Here is a 16,524-nt window from a genome sequence, read left to right as displayed (position 1 = left end):
TAAGTCAAAACGGATATATTCAAAGCCACCGTTCTTTGTTTTTGGTCTGGGGCCATGTTTGGTGGTGCTCAGGTGTAGCTGTTAGAGAAAATGTGGTAGCACTGTAGCACTGTCCTCCCATTGTTCATCAGTTTGCTCGAGCGGGCACCAGTAACGTCTCCTTTGTGAAACTTGTTGCTGTTTTTGGCATATTGAATACGTTACGGGTAGCTTTCCAGGCTTTGCCATGCAGGCAGGATACTCTCAATAGCTTGCCGGGCTCTCCGAGAGGGGCAGAAAAATTGAACTCGGGTCGGCTGCGTGCAAAGCAAATGCCCTATCCATTGTGCTCTCGCCCCAAGCCCTAGAGAAAATATGGTAATCCACTGAAATATCCCTGCCTAAAACGAGAAATTCTATAGGATGAAGACTTTTGTCTAAAATTGGAGACCTCATTATTTTATAAGCTAGCATATGCTGTTGTTAAATCGCATGTTTTAAAAAACTTGTTCCTTTTATTTTGAGCTGAGATCTGTTCTCTGTGGTGCTTAGCAGTTTGTGCAGGGCCTGTGATCTTCGCTTCTCAGTGGTACCAGAATAGCACTTCAGAGCGTCGGCGTAAACAGCTCTGAGCCCTCGCTGGCCTGTTAGGTTGACTCACCTCTCCAGCATGCTGTTTCCTTAGCTGTTTTGTCTGTTATCTTTGAAACCAGCCCCATCTTAAAAACTTACTCTCTATTTGCTTTTAGTGTGGCAGTATTCTTCAGAGGTTGAATTTAGGATGAAAGACAATGCTTCATTCAGTTTGTTAACACAGATTATGAGATAAATGAGGAAGCAGGCACCACTAAAATAATTCGGCTGGCCATGAACAAGTAAGCTAATAGTAACAACAGATCCTAGCAGCAAGGCCAGAGCTAGTCTTTGTTACCCGAAGTATTGCTTCCGGCCGGAAATTAGAAGACACGCGTAAGAGGAGGAAAATCCGACCGTACAGACATCCGAGAGAGGCGGGCAGAGGAGCAGGGAGAGAAGCTGCTGGAAGAGTGCTCAGCATCAGAGTTAGCATGCCTCAGAGGAGCTGCCGTAGTCACATCTCAGGACCAAAGGAAACGAGGGTTAAAGAAATAAGGGAAGGTGTTGACGTCACCTTCCCTTATTTCTTTAAGCAGCAGAAATATCCATGAAAAGAAACAAAGGAAAAGCATCAGTGAAAATTATGGAATGGAATAATTTGAAATATTGCCCGGTAAAAGAAAATCAGAAAATAAAAAATTAGAATCTCAGAAAAATGTAGGCTGCTTGTTAAGGGCACCAACATACGACTGATGGGAAAACCAGAAGAAGAAAAAGGAGAGACAGGAGCAGAAAAAGTATTGGAAGAAATAAATGCTTCAAAGTTCCCTGACTTCCTCAAAAACACGAGGAAGTCTGATGCTCTCCAAATAGGATGCACACAAAAGATCCACAGAGATTAAAATTGTATTTAAAATGCTGAAAGACAGAGACAAGGAGAAAATCTTGAAAGCAGCGGGGCGGGGGGGGGGGGGGGGAACAGCTGCCACCTACTGAGATTAAACACCAACTTCTCAGCAGACACACTTGCCAGAGGCAGCAGATAAGGTGGTGGAATAGAGCATGTTAGAGGAAGCAGTTGGCATCGGGACTCCTGTATTCTCAAACGCTGCCTTTCAGAACCGAAGGTGAGGGCCTGTGTGGTAGGGCCCGCTCCCCAGCACTGCCAGCCTTGCCTGCGGGCAAGGGGCAGTCCTTGGCACCCTCCCGGTCTCTGCCACAGCAGGAACAGGAAAGTGAAAGTGAAGGCATGACATTTGTAGATAAACTGAAACTGGGATGATTTGTTGCCGGAAGACTCACTTTACGAGAAATACCAAAGGAAGTTCTTCAGGCTGAGAGCAGGTGATCCAGAAAGTAATTTTAATTTGCCCCCAAAAAGGAATTGTAAAGGTGATTATAGAAGATAGAGAAAATTCATTTTTCTTCCCAACTGATTTTAAAAGCAATCATATAAAACACCATATAATGTATTGTTGGACTTCTAACATACCAAAAAGTAATTTATTTTCTAACAACAGCACAAAGGTGGATGGGATCAAAGCTGTACTGTGCTAAGGAAATTACTCCAGATGATAATTTGAATCCAAATGAAGAAAACTAGAAATAATATTTAAAAATTATAAGATATTATTTATCCTTTATTTTCTTCTCGAAAAGGCATAAATTTATAAAGTTAACAATTCAGTTTTGGCTTTTTAACATTTTTAAGCATAACTTGTAGCAACAATGTCAAGAAATGGGAGAAAAGCAATAGAACTATGTAGGATAGTGTTTATGATTCAGTATAATCTGAAGCTGTTGCTGTTAAGGTGTGTATAGTAAGTTTAGGGCAACACCAAACTATTAATTGAAAAATAGTGAAAATTGTGGCACTATAAAGCTTTTCTTCTTCTTCTTTTTTTTTTTTTTGGGTCATACCCAGAAATTCTTGTGGGTTCCTCCTGGCTCTGCAGAAATCACTCAGGAATTACTCCTGGAGGTGCTTGGGGGACCATATGGGATGCCGGGGATGGAACTCAGCTTGGCCACGAGCACCGCAAACGTCCCCACTGTACCCTCTCTTCAGTCCCTGCACTATAAAGTTTTTACTTGATGCAAATAGTAGTAAAAGAGGAATGAAGCAAAAAAAAAAAAACCATTCAAATACAGAAATAAGCAGTTGGTATGCTTATTTATTGATACACAGGCATAAGTAATAACATATTTATTGGGTGGATAGATTTATTGTTTGTTTTGTTTTGTTTTGTTTTGTTTTGTTTTCTGAGGGCGCATGCCCAGCACGGCTCCAAGATTACTCCTAGCTCTGTGCCTGGGGCTACTCATGGTGGTGCTCTGGGGAGCGTTTAGTGCCAGGGATCAAGACCTAAACTCCTGCTAGCAAAGCATCCGCTCTAGCCCATTGAACTCTCTAGATAGTTTTTTTTTTTGTATAAATAGATGAAATGTTTCCATCAAAAGTGTGTCTTAAAATAGCCAGACTCAGTGTAGTCTGCCACAAAACCAAAGTGGTATGTTTCACAGTGTTAGAATTAAAAAACCTTGAAATTTTTTGGAACTAGAAAAGCCCTAACTAGGAAGCTTACTGTGGCAGGGACTGGGGGTGGGGTGGCATGGGGCCAGGGACCCTGGACAGCGCTTGAGGGAAGTATCATACACTCTGAAGAGGGTGTGGCGCCGATATGATTTATGCCGGAAACCTTCCCGTTAAATCAGGATTGTAAACCAAGGTGCCTAAGAAAAAGCGAACTTACCTGAGTAGGAAATACACTCCTGAGAAAAAAAAGAAGGCATCGAGGTCTCTGACTTAAAACTGTAGGTGATGAAAACAACGTGGTGAGGGAATGAAAACACTCTGATCAGGGGACCGAAGCTGAGAATCCAGAAATCAAACCACGGATATATGGGCAACTAACTTACAACACAGGAGCCAAGATCATAGAATGGAACAGGTCACGTGTCTTTAATAAATGGTGCTGGGAACACGCGGCCATGAACACCATTTATAAAATCTGATTCAAATTAATGATTGGGATGTAAGACTTGATAACATAGAAGAAACACAGATGATATATTCCATATGTGTTTAAGGAATCAGCCTCAGTATAAAGGCAAGAATAAACAAGGGATTACCTCAAACTAACCTTCTGCACCCTGAGAGAAACTTGCATCCAAATTGAATGGCCTGCTGAATAGAAAGACATACTTGATGTCGTGTCGCACAAGGTTTCAGTATGGTGGGGTGGGGAACACACGCAAAGGAAAAGCAATGAGGCAAATATCCAAATTATATGAAGTCATAGAACTCCGCAATCAAAAAGCACTGATTAAAGAATGAGCAGAAAGTCTGAACAGGCACGCCTCCAAAGAACACATAAAACTATTTTTTAATTAATTTTATTGAATCACCATGAGATCGTTGTATGCTTTCATGTTTGGGTTGCAATCACACGGTGATCAAACACCCGTCCCTCCACCAGTGCACATTCCCCACCACCAGTACATATAAAACCATTCAAAAAAAAATTTTTTTTGTTTTATGTAGGAGTACTGCTATTTATTCAGCCACTGATTAGCTCATTGAATTGGGCATGAACTCCACCTTACTTTTTTTTTCATAATTTTATTTATTTTTTTCTTCTTATATTTATTAATTGAATCACTGTGGGAAAAGTTACAAAGCTTTCAGGTTTGAGTCTCGGTCATGCAATGATCAAACACCTTTCCCATCACCAGTACTCATTTTTCACCACCAAGAACCCCAATATACCCCCCACCTCCCAGTGTCTGTGAGGCAAATGATTTCTACTTAACTTTTCTCTACATTGATTACATTCATTATTTTGACAAAAGATGCACATTATTGTTTAGAATTTCCCCCCCAACAATCAGAATTGCTGAAAAGGCATTGTGAAATACTTTGTTTTCTATAACTGGTTATGGAGAATCATATAATGATTTTGGATTTCTGCAAAGAGCCAGATAATTACGAGATTGATTTCTGTGGGTCTGGTGTTATGGCTGTGCCAGAGAGCCACTCGTGAGGGCAACTCCTGACCTCGGTAGGGCGTAAAGGACAAGCTGGTACCGCCCCCCTTCCCATGAGACTGCAGTTGCCCCGTCACCGCCGGCTCATACCTGGCTTTCCAATAAGCTCTGAGGCGGCGGCCACCTTGCTGCCAGGGGGGAAAAAGGCGGAAGGGAGCAACCCCCTTTCCCTCCCGGGTGCTGTAGTTTAATGGATGGTCCATTCATTTTTCTGCCACAAGCTGTTGGGTTCTGGACTAAGTCCTTTTGCCTCTGGAGCCATGGCTGTGCTGGAGAGCCGCTCGTGGGGGGCAACTCGTGACCTCAGTAGGGCATGAGGGACGAGCCGGTACCGCCCCCTCTCCCGTGAGACTGCAGTTGCCCCATCACCACGGGCTCATACCTGGCTTTCCAATAAGCTCTGAGGCAGCGGCCACCTTGTATGCAGTCCAGATGCATTTCTGCCAAAAGCCGCCGAGTTTCAAGATTTGTTTCTGAGTCTCTGGGATCATGGCCGTTAATCAGCTTGATCAGGAGCCAGAGAGGCCGTTTGTAGGTGGTGGTGACGGGGTCTCGTTGGGATGGGGAGGAAAGGGCCGGTTTCACCCCCATCTGTGAGTCCCCGCGTGTCTTGTCACTACAAGCCCAAACCTACTGTCCTGTGGCCTCTGGGGGATGGCGGTCACCAGGCCACCAGGGGGAACAGGCCAAGGCACGAAACCTATTCCCACCTGGAGTGGCCCAGCGCCAGTAACCTACTACAGGAACAGGACGCATTTCTGCCAAAAGCCTTTGGGTTCCGAGATTCGTTTCTGAGTCTCTGGGATCATGGCCGTTAAGCAGTTCGAGGAACCAGAGAGGCCTGCCTCTAATTATATAGCTGAGCCGGAGGTGGTTTGTGGGTGTGTCTCCCACATACCTAACTTTTGGCCATTTCCTTTCTTGATAAAGTTTGCCCCAAGTTTTCGGGGTCTGGCCAAAGGCACAGCAGCAGTTTGGGGGTATCTGAAAGTCTGACGGTGCCATCAGGCTGCTGATACACTCGCCTCACAGATACAGATTGACCTGCTGGCGGCACCATACCCCCTACTATTTAAAAATTTTTACATGAGACACTGATTTACAGTTTCATTCAGTGTGAAGCACCACACCCTGCACTGGAATGTCCATTTCCCTCCACTGTTGTCTCAGTCTCAACCTCCCTCCACCCACCAAGCCCGTGGTAAGCTTAGACCAGTTCTCACGTTCAGCTGCCTTTGCCCATTTGTTAATCTCTTATTCTGTTTCTTTCTATCGCACGGGTGAGAGAGATTTTGTATTTATCCCTCTCCTGACTCACTTCACTCAGCATGATATTCTCCAGATCTATCCATGTAGTGACCGAATAGCTGAATAGTTTTCCTTGTGCATATGTATCATGGTTTCTTTATATCCAGTCTTCTAGAACGAATACAAATCTTAATATAAGTATTTGATGAATACGTTGCCTTTTGAGAGAGGCTTAAGTTACAGATTTTGATTACCTGGATCTAAATCCTGATTCTGTACTTACTAGCACCTGACTTTGGAAGTTGCTTTTCTACTTTAATTACCTCATCTATAAAATGAGAAACATCTTAGTCTTTTTTTGTTCCTTTTTTGTCTTTCAACAAGATGAGAACGCCATTCAGGTCTCCCAAAGAAGAATAGAAAGAGCTATGCTTGGAATATCACGTTTCACTCAAATGAGAGAACGAATCCGGAGTTCTGACATCCGTCGACGATCAAGGATCAGGGACGCTGTCTCATTTGCCAAGGTGTCGAAAATCAGATGGGCTGGTCACGTAATGAGATTTAAAGACGACCGCTGGACTAGAGCTGTTACTGATTGGATTCCACGGGATGTCAAGAGACCGCGTGGCCGCCCACCTACCAGATGGTCAGACTTCTTTGTCAAGGTCATGAACGATCGGTTTGAGGCCCTCCATGTTCCCGGAGCGAAGAGATGCCATTGGGCTACACTAGCACGCGACAGGGACAAATGGAGACGTTACTGGCGCCCGCTCGAGCAAATCGACGACTAACGGGAAGTTAAGTGATTAAGTGATTAAGTGATTTTTGTCTTTCGGACCATATCTGGCTGTGCTCAGGACTTACTTTTTATTTTTTTTAATTTTTATTAGTGAGACACCATGAGGTACAGTTGTAGACTTACAAATTTTTGTGCTTGGGTTTCAATTATACTTGATCACTTGACTTCCCGTTAATCGTCGATTTGCTCGAGCGGGCGCCAGTAACGTCTCCATTTGTCCGTCGCGTGCTAGTGTAGTCCAATGGCGTCTGTTCGCTCTAGGAACATGAAGAGCCTCAAACCAATCGTTCATAATCTTGATAAAGAAGTCTACCATCTGGTAGGTGGGCGGCCACGCAGTCTTTTGACATCCCGTGGAATCCAGTCGGTAACAGCTCGAGTCCAGCTGTCGTCTTTAAATCTCATTACATGACCAGCCCATCTGATTTTTGACACCTTGGCAAACAAGACAGCGTCCCTGATTCTTGATCGTCGATGGATGTTGGAACTCCGGATTCTTTCTCTCATTTGAGTGAAACGTGATATTCCAAGCATAGCTCTTTCAATTCCTCTTTGGGAGACCCGAATAGCGTTCTCATCCTGTTTGCGTAGGGCCCAGGTCTCTGAGGCATATGTTAATGATATGTTAATCATTCAATTATACAATGATCAAATACCCATCCCTCCACCAGTACCCATTTCCCACCACCAAGGATCCCAGTATCCCTCCCATCCCCTCCCCATCTCTCCCATCCCACCCTGCCTCTGTGGCACGGCATTCCCTTTTGTTCTCTCTCTCCTATTGGGTGTTGTGGTTTGCAAAAGAGGCAGTGGGTGGCAATCTGATTCCTGCTCTCAGGGATCACTCCTGATGGGCTCGGGGTCTATATAGTTTGCCAGGGATTGAACCAGGGTTGGCTGTGTGCAATGCAAACATCCTACCTGCTATACTATTGCACCATCCCCAGAAATATTTTCGTCTTTACCTAATAGACTTATTGTCAAAATCAATTGACAAAACACAACCAAGCACTTGAAACTGTGCCTGGTATACAAAAGCACTTAATAAATGTATCACCAAAAAATAACACAAATGGTCAATATGCACGTGAAAAGATGGTCATCAAATCTTATTATGAGGATTGCAAATAAGAACAGCAGTGCTGTACTACACACCTGTGAGAATAGCTGTTCTCAAAAGACAAACAAGTGTTGGTAAAAGGCAAACGATTTATACGATTTGAAGATAAACCAGAGTATATTTTATTGAAAAGTGTTGGGAGGATGTGGAGAGGATGGAACACACCCTGTACATTGTTGGTGGGAACTTATGGGAAGCAATATAGAAATTCCTTAGAAAGTTAAAAACAACCGCTATATACGAGGCTCTACCACTGGAGGGATATAGGCATTCCCATGTTTATTTCAGCATTAATTACACTAGACAAGAACTAGAGATTCTAATCCTGTCATTTGCAACAGCATGACTTCATTGGTAAATTTTGCTAAACAAGGAATTAACCAATTCTTCATAATCTGTTCCAAAAGCAAAGCAAAAATAAAAATGAGAGTGAAGATTTTCAAATGATTTTGTGTGTATCCAGATATGAATTCCTGATGCCAAAACAAGTAAAGACATCAAAAGAAAATTAGAGATCAGTTCTTTTTTAATATACACAACAAAATTCTCACAATATAAGCAAATCAAATATAACAACATGCATATAAATATCTTAATCAGCGAGACTTATTCTCAGAATCAAGGAAATGACTTACTACAATACATATGGTTATCTATAGACTATAATTATAATAATCAGTATAATTAACGGATATAGTACATGATTATAATCAATAGTATGTCAATACTATTTTTTATTCTAAAAACTTAAAAGCCACATGATCATACAAATAGATGAAGCAAGCACATTTGATTAAATTCAACAACCTTTCATGAAAAAAAACTGTTACAAAAAGAAAGGAATATAGCCTGATAAAAGGCATCTTTAGTTGATACCATACTTCATAGTAAAAGATCATGCTTTCCTCAAAGATTAGGGATGAGTCAAAGATAACTGCTCTCAACATTTTACTGGGGGTTCTAGATAAGACAGATAAGGAAAAGAAGAAAAGAAAGTCTAGTTTGCAGAGGAAGAAATAAAATGTTCGAATAGCACATGATCTTGTCTAGAGAAAAATCCTAAGGAATCCATTAACATACTGTTTGAACTAAAGAGTTCAGTTGAAGAGTGCAAGCTATAGGACCAATATACAAAAATTATATTCTCTACACACAGCAGTGAGCAATGTGAAAATGAAAGATGTAAAGACGTATTTTCCAAAGTTTTTAAAAAAAATAGTTTGGAAATTCCTCCAAAAGGTAAACATAGAATTACCATATGACCCATCAGTACTACTTCTAGATACTTATCCTGGAGAATTAAAATGATGTATTTAAAGAAAAAAGTATACATGAATGTTTATAGTTATATTATTTTTAGCAACTTAAAGTATAATAAGTAACCCAATGTTCAGCAACTGATCAGTGAATAAATATGGAATGAAAAAATAAAACATGCTGTTCGTACTATTAATAAAAATGCTCCATTTTCCCCTCCAAATCCTGCTTTTTATATCTTACACAAACTTTAATATATATTCTTATTTCCATTCGTTTATTTTTCTAGTCTCTGTTATATGAAAAAAAGCCATAGACAGAGTATGAAAGAAAGGTGAGATTGCTATGGTAACTTACAAAAATAGGTGGAAAACTGGAATGGAATAGTCCTGCCGGTCACGGTTTCGCGTCTCTTGCTGTAGGCTGGTCATGAGCACTGCTGGGTGTGTCTCCCCCTCCTCCCCCCAGAAAAACAGCTTATGTGCTTACTCTGGGAAGAAAGGAAGGGAGCATGCCATTCTTACTGGGGCCAGGAGTGGGATGCCAGTGTTGCTTACGAACTGGAGAGGCAGGGCAAGCGGATTCGGGGGCAGCACGTGGGATGCGCATCAGGAGGCTCTGGAGCTTGGGGACTGTTCCTTAGGTGTCAGACCGTCTCACCAGGAGATAGTGGGCCAGTGAGTAGAGGCCCCTTCTCCACTTGCCCCCCTGTCATTGCTTCTCCCCTTCTTTGCTTCCCCCTCCTTCAGCCTCCCCCCCCCACACAGTCACAATCTGATAATTATTTTTTCTCCCTGCAGAGTTTTATGTTAAACATTGTGGTGCATTTTATAAAATAGTAAGCAAATGATCTACTGAGAAAAAGATACGAGCCAATAAATAAAGCACAGGTAGAAAGTGTTATAAGTTCTAAAAGAAGAGAAAAAGAAGGGCCACTGTCGGCCTTTGAGCCCCGAAGGACCTGCAGAGATACTGCCAAGATGGGGCCTCTCAGGGAGGGGAAGAGAGGGTTTTGGATCATAGTTTTATTAGGTTGCAATTTGATAATGCTGTGCTCATTTAGGTGGAACTGACCGGAAATATCTCTGATCTGTTCCAACCCTGTTTTTTTTTTCCAGCTATTTTGGACATCTTTTAATGACTGGACCTTAGAATTTTGTCTTTGACTCAGCATAGGCCAGTGGTATTCTGATGTTTGAGGTTTAAAATGGTCCTTCTGCCTCTGAATTCTCACAGTGACTATTTTGGTACATACACTGTTTCATCTGTTAGTTTCCTCTCTCTTGGCTTTTTCTGTTCCTTTTCCCCTAGAATTTTTCTTCAACCTATAAATACATTTAAATCTTGCTCTCTTAATTAGGAACAACTTTGTTCATAACAATATAAAACTTTCCCAATTCTTTTTATATCCCTTAAACTGCCCTCCTGTGGTTTTTTTTCCCTTTAAAAAAGGATTTTTACTGTTTCTTATCATTTTTTCAGCCTCTTGCAGTCTGAATTTTCCCTTCCCCCGTTTTTCTTTAATATGTATGTTTCTTTACAGCCCAGATTATCTTTGGCCTGTCTGTGAGCTCATCCGTGTGGTGCTTTACTTGGTTGTGGTGACTGAAACTTGTCTGCAATTATATCACATCACTGCCGCTTTAGTTCTTGCTGAGTTCAAGTTGTCTTAAGAACTTGAGTCAAGAATCAGTGCAAGAATAAGAATCCTTGCAATAAATCCAGGGACATCATATTAAAAACATAAATTTTGAATTAGAGTTGAATGTTCACCTCTTTTGACAAATTCTGTTCCCCTTTCATAAAGATTAGAGTGCCTAGGCCAAAATTGAAAACCTGTCATTGCAGTTTAGCTGTTTCAGCAAAGTAATGTGGATTATCATACAGGCCATGATTGGAAGTTTCAAAGAGGCCAAAACTGAGATACCCAGATATAAATCTACCATTTTCCTGTCTGTCGTTCCTATAGCAGTTACTTAAAGCAACTAAAATTGCACAGTGGGAACATTTCAAGTTTGGATGTTAAGAAAGGGATTGAGAATATTAGAAGGGCACTTTGGAAATTCAAATATTTCTAATAAAAATGCCCAAGAGAGTTAACCTGTGCGATCACAAGTTAATTTTATTTGGCAGTAAGAATGATGGTGATGGATGATATGGAAAGATTTTCACCTAATGACTAAAGACTGAAAACTCACTCAGTACCCAACTTAAAAATTATGACCACACAGCCTCTCCATATTAGATATAATATATTAAACATTTATATATACATACTTTTTAAAATTTTATTGAATCATTGTGAGATAGTTACAAGCTTTCATGTTTGGGTTACAATCACATAATGATCAAACGCCCATCCTTCCACCAGTGTACATTCCCACCACCAATATCCCCAGTATACCCCCCCTTTCCCACCCTCCCACTGCCTCCATGGCAGACAATATTCCCCATACTCTCTCTCTACTTTTGGGATTATGGTTTGTAATGCAGATACTGAGAGGTTATCATGTTTGGTCCATGATCTATTTTCAGCACACATTTGATGTGTTTTTAAGATTGTTGTCAGTCTTCGTGGCTTGCTGCAGTGGTCAGAGGTCACTGTAGCTCTAGGGTCCCAAATGACAGTGCTCCTAGGATCACTTTAGCTTGTGGGGCAGTGCTAGCCTCACTTCTGGAACCTTACGCCAGTGAGAGCTCTACCCCTCGGTCATCCCTAGACTCTCCCAGGCCATATTTCTTCCCTATTTTTGCTTGGGGAGGGTCCTCCCAACAGTGCTCAGGGGTCCTGCAGGCACTTCTGATGGTTCTTGGCTGACTGGACTGTATGACTGATGCTCGACGCAGCATGCACTGCTGCTGGGCACTGTGGTGGGGCGGCCAGGCTACACCGCAGTGCCTTGCCACGTGTCTCAGTGGCCGTTCCTTCCTTGGTGTCTCTGACTCTTTCTTCTTCTGTTTCTTGTACACTTCTCTCCCCTGATACTTCTTTATCCTTTGAGAGTTTCTCTGTTAAGGGTTTTATCTTTGACCCACTTGTTTCCTTGGTAGGTTAGCCAAACATCAAACATGCCTCACCACCTTCTCAAGCTCCTGATGGTGTATTTAAAACATCCCCATTCTTCCGGCGGGCTATTGATAGTAACCCTCATCTAATCACCCACACTTAAAATGCCAGTTTTTTCTTGAATTTTTCCCTTTAGTTTTCACATCTAATTGCTAAGTCTAAGAATTTCTTTCTTCCGGGGCCGGAGCGATAGTTCAACAGGGAGGGCGTTTGGCTTGCACGCGGCCAACCTGGGCTCAATCCCTGGGATCCCATATGGGCCCCTGAACACCCCAGGAATAATTCCCAAGTGTAGGGCCAGGAGTAACCCTTGAGCATTGCCAGGTGTGACTCAAAAAAGACAAAAAAAGAATCCTTACTACCTTTCATTCCTTTCTTCCTTCCATTCTTCGTCTTTCTTTCCTTTCATTTCTCACCTCTTCAGAAATTTTTATTATCATCTCCCAACTCAGACCCTTATTTCAGACAATCTTTTGCAATGACTCCCTCATGGGGATCCTAGTAAGAAATTATAAAAGGACGCGGGCTGTGTAGAGAGATCCTAGTGCTAGTTGGAAAGTGGCACTTATTAGCTGCCTTAACCTTAATTTTCATGTGGGAAAATTCAGACACATAGAAGTTCATTTCTTCTACCTTAAAGTACAGTGGGACAAGTGAATGCCTAGTGAGAGGGCACTGGGAAAATATTATCCCTTGAACCTGGAGCAATGGTATCAGTAGGGCATTTGCCTTGAATCTGGCCAGCCTGGGTTCGATCCCCCAAACACCATCAGGAGTAATTCCTTAGTGCAGAGCCAGGAGTAACCCCTGATCATTGCTCAGTTTGGCCCCCAAACAAACAAAAATACACAAAAATATTATGTCAGTCCCTACTTTTAATCTCTTTAGAACCCATTAATATGATTAAACAGTGTTTAAGGAATATTAATCGGTTAGTCACTTGCTCTTCATTGTTTCCCCACTGTCTAATTTACCTATAAACTTAGCCTAATTGGAAACTGTTTATTAATTTGTCTCCTTTTCTGACCTTGCTTCCTCCTCCTCTTCAGAAAAACCCTTCGGAGCCAAACAACTAGCTGTGGCCAGTAGCAAAATGATTTGAAAATCATGATTTGAACCAGGGTGAGCCACATGGACTAACATTTTAACTTTGTAATGAAAATGTCATATTGTGTGCAGTGAGACTAGTTTTTAGAAAGGGTTTACAGGACCAGAGTGATACTACAGGGATTAATGTGTCTGCCTCTCACACCACCAACTCCAGTTCAACTCCTGGCGCCACATCTGACCTTTGGGCATCACCAGTGGTTCCTCCAGAGACCGAGGAGCCAGGAATAGCTCCTGGCCACTGCTGGGTGTAGGCCAGGCCCACTCCCTGACACACTTTTGCCCTGAAAACGTTTCAGACAGCATTGTAGTAGAAAATGATAGTTAAAAACCAATCAAAATAAAACCAGGTGGTGACACTGTTTTAATTTGGCAAAAGATTTTCTTTCTCCATTACCTCTTCTACTCTTATTATTTTCCACTGTTTATCTGGTAGTGCTTGTCATGGTGCCGAGTTGAAGTCAGACGCATACATTTGTGGATTACAATGAGTCTGAGGTCCGTTTTCGCTGAAATTAATAGCAGATATACATAATACATTCAGATGTGATTGAATATCTTGTTCCATTGGTTGAAGTGAGACACTGTCCTTCAGAAATGTCGCCCTCATGCTGTGTGCAGATGGAGGGTCTCTTGGCAGCCGTGGGACAGGAAGTGGAAGGGGGGGTTGGAGGGGGAATCTCCACTTGAAAATTTCTTTCCCACAGTGATTTGGCACAGTGCTAGCTTATCCTGCAGCATAATGCATGCCTTGTTCTTGCTAAAGAAGGCTTGGTGATTGCTTTCATGCCTTCAGAAATATTTCTGATCATCATAAAATCATTTATAATTGATGTACCGTCATTGAGAAGTCTGTTAAGTCAAGAGACAAATGTTAGATCTATCACTGACAAATTATTTATTTTCTAAATAGATTCTGATCACTGTCACTGTCCTCCCGTTGTTCATCGATTTGCTCGAGCGGGCCCAGTAACGTCTCCATTGGAGACTTTGTTGTTACTGTGTTTGGCATATCGAACACATCACAGGTAGCTTGCCAGGCTCTGCCGTGCGGGCGAGATACTCTCGGTAGCTTGCCGGGCTCTCCGAGAGGGGTGGAGGAATCGAACTCGGGTCGTCCATGTTGGCTGCGTGCAAGGCAAATGCTCTACCGCTGTGCTATCGCGCCACACACTCAAATGGTAATGACTTTCCATTCAAGGATGGCCATACTTGACCATAAAGTGCTAACATATTTTAGCTACAATAAAGTATGTTACTTGTTTTATTGGTAAGGTAAATTTTTAATATACTTTTTGAATGTGACATATAATATATTCAGGTGTCAGGTGATTTTTATGCATGAGGTTCATGTTAATTAAGGGCTCTAAAAAGTCACCATTATAGTTATTTTTAATTGTCATTAAAATATTATTAAATTACAATTATCCCTTCTACTGGGAGGGATGGAAGATGATGTAAAACATGATTAGTTGGCATACCTATTGGATGGATGTTTAAGTTGTGAGGATTTTTTCCCCCTCTGCTGCTGTAAAAATTGGTATCAAAACTTTACAGATTCATTTACAGTTTTGTCTCTGGTAAAATCTCAAGAAAATTGAGAGAACAAGCATGAGCTCACGGGCACAGGAAATTTATGAAAATTTTATTCCACATTAGTATTTTCTGTTGAGCCTCAGAAAGAAATACTTTGTGATATGTAGGCTTTTGTGGTTTTATGAATTGACTAGGGAACCTTTTCTGCTGTAACAGCTGAATATGTTGCAAAGATTCAAGCCCTTCCTTATATTAATGTTCCAGTTCATTAACTTTATTGTTAGGGTTTTTGCACTTCAGTGACTTAAACCAAATCATGTACATGTGGTTCTCTTCTCTCTTCCCTTTGAGGAAAAGATGGCTGTGTATCTAGTGTTGTGTTTTCATTTAGGATCTGTTGTCAATTCTATTAAGTGTAAGATGATGAAGGGGAAGCTCTTATATAACTCAATGCCTTATAGATAATGGAATGTGTTTGTAAACATAAACTGGTCACTTCTTCAACTGGTGTTTTATCATTTTTACCTTTAACTGACCTTTAGAGATGAGGAATTTCAGAGCTGTCTGCCTCAGTTCTAAGGTGGATCATAGGATGGTGGTTATCTCTGAGCACATAGGTCCTTTGGTATTCTAAAGCTCTAGCTTTAGAAACCAAATAAGGGAGAATCTTATTATGCAAGCTGTGTTTGCTGCTGAAAGTACTTTCTAAGCATTTTCAGGAAAAAAAGTAGGAATTATGCAATAAATTTCCAAGCGAAGTCACCTTTGCAGATGTTTACGATTACTTGTAAAATGGTAGACATGTGCAAGCAGCAAGGGTTCCTACATGATTGACTATGAAATGTGAAGAGTCTTGTTTGTTTGTTTCTTTGTTTGGTGGCCACGTCCAGTTGTGCTCAGGGGTTACTACTGGCCCTGCACTCGGAAATCATTCCTGATGGTGTATGAGGGAACATATGGGGTGTAGGATTGAACCCAGGTCGGCTGTGTGCAAGGCACGCACCTTCCCTGCTGTTCTGTCTCTCCAGGCTCACACTTTAGGGCTGTGTATTCCAGTGCAAGTTAGATGCCCTCGTTCAGAGTACTGAGAAAAATAATATAATTTAATCTGAATTCAAGCGAATGATATTGAATTCTACGTTTAAGGTATGACTGAAGTTATTAAATAATTTTGATGATTAATCATTATTTCCCCCCATAAAAATTGGTTGGTTTTATTTCATGTAAGTATAGATGCCAATGTGAGATGTTGATGTTCATTTCTAACTTTTTTTTCCCCTAGCTCACCAGCGATTGGAACCAGCAACTCTATCAGGAATTGTGGCATTTATCCTTAGTCTTTTATGTGGCGCTCTGAATTTAATTCGAGGCTTTCATGCCATAGAAAGTCTCCTGCAGGTACTGTGCTATTTCTGCAACATGACTTGACTGTGCTTATTGATTCTGCTTGTTACACAGTTGACTTGCATTGATTCTAGTGTTATACAGCGTTGCAGTGCAGGCCAGACCCTGTATTCTCCGTACCACCCTAATCTCCCCTCCCTCCAAAAACACTGATTTTGAGTTGACTTCTTCGCTTCATTCGACACTTTCATGTTATTTATTACTCTGGCAACACCAGCATATGTGTGATATCAGTCCTAGTGTCCACACCTAGAGTTGAATTGGGGACGCCAAGGAGTTGCTATCTAATTGCCAAGCCCAGAGTTTGGAAGAGCAAGGGTGAGTTGTGAGTCAGGTGGGGGGATGAGCAGGCCGAAAGGAGCGAGGAGGGGAGCAGGGGGG

At 41.7% G+C, this 16,524-nt stretch overlaps 1 protein-coding gene across 2 annotated transcripts in view; it reads left to right on the top strand.

Moving 5' to 3' along the window:
* The window catches only part of SEC22A (SEC22 homolog A, vesicle trafficking protein), a 70,376-nt gene that overhangs the window by 21,940 nt on the left and 31,912 nt on the right, over window positions 1-16,524 (top strand). For both annotated transcript variants that reach the window (XM_056127232.1, XM_056127231.1), the window contains exon 5: window positions 16,022-16,137. In XM_056127232.1, the coding sequence (XP_055983207.1) occupies window positions 16,022-16,137 (116 nt within the window). The remainder of the gene's footprint in view (window positions 1-16,021; window positions 16,138-16,524) is intronic.

Source organism: Sorex fumeus, unplaced genomic scaffold (genome assembly GCF_029834395.1).
Source record: "Sorex fumeus unplaced genomic scaffold, SorFum_2.1 ptg000063l, whole genome shotgun sequence".
Taxonomy (NCBI): domain Eukaryota; kingdom Metazoa; phylum Chordata; class Mammalia; order Eulipotyphla; family Soricidae; genus Sorex; species Sorex fumeus.
Note: the sequence above shows the minus strand (reverse complement) of the source record. Positions and strands in the feature narration are given on the sequence as shown.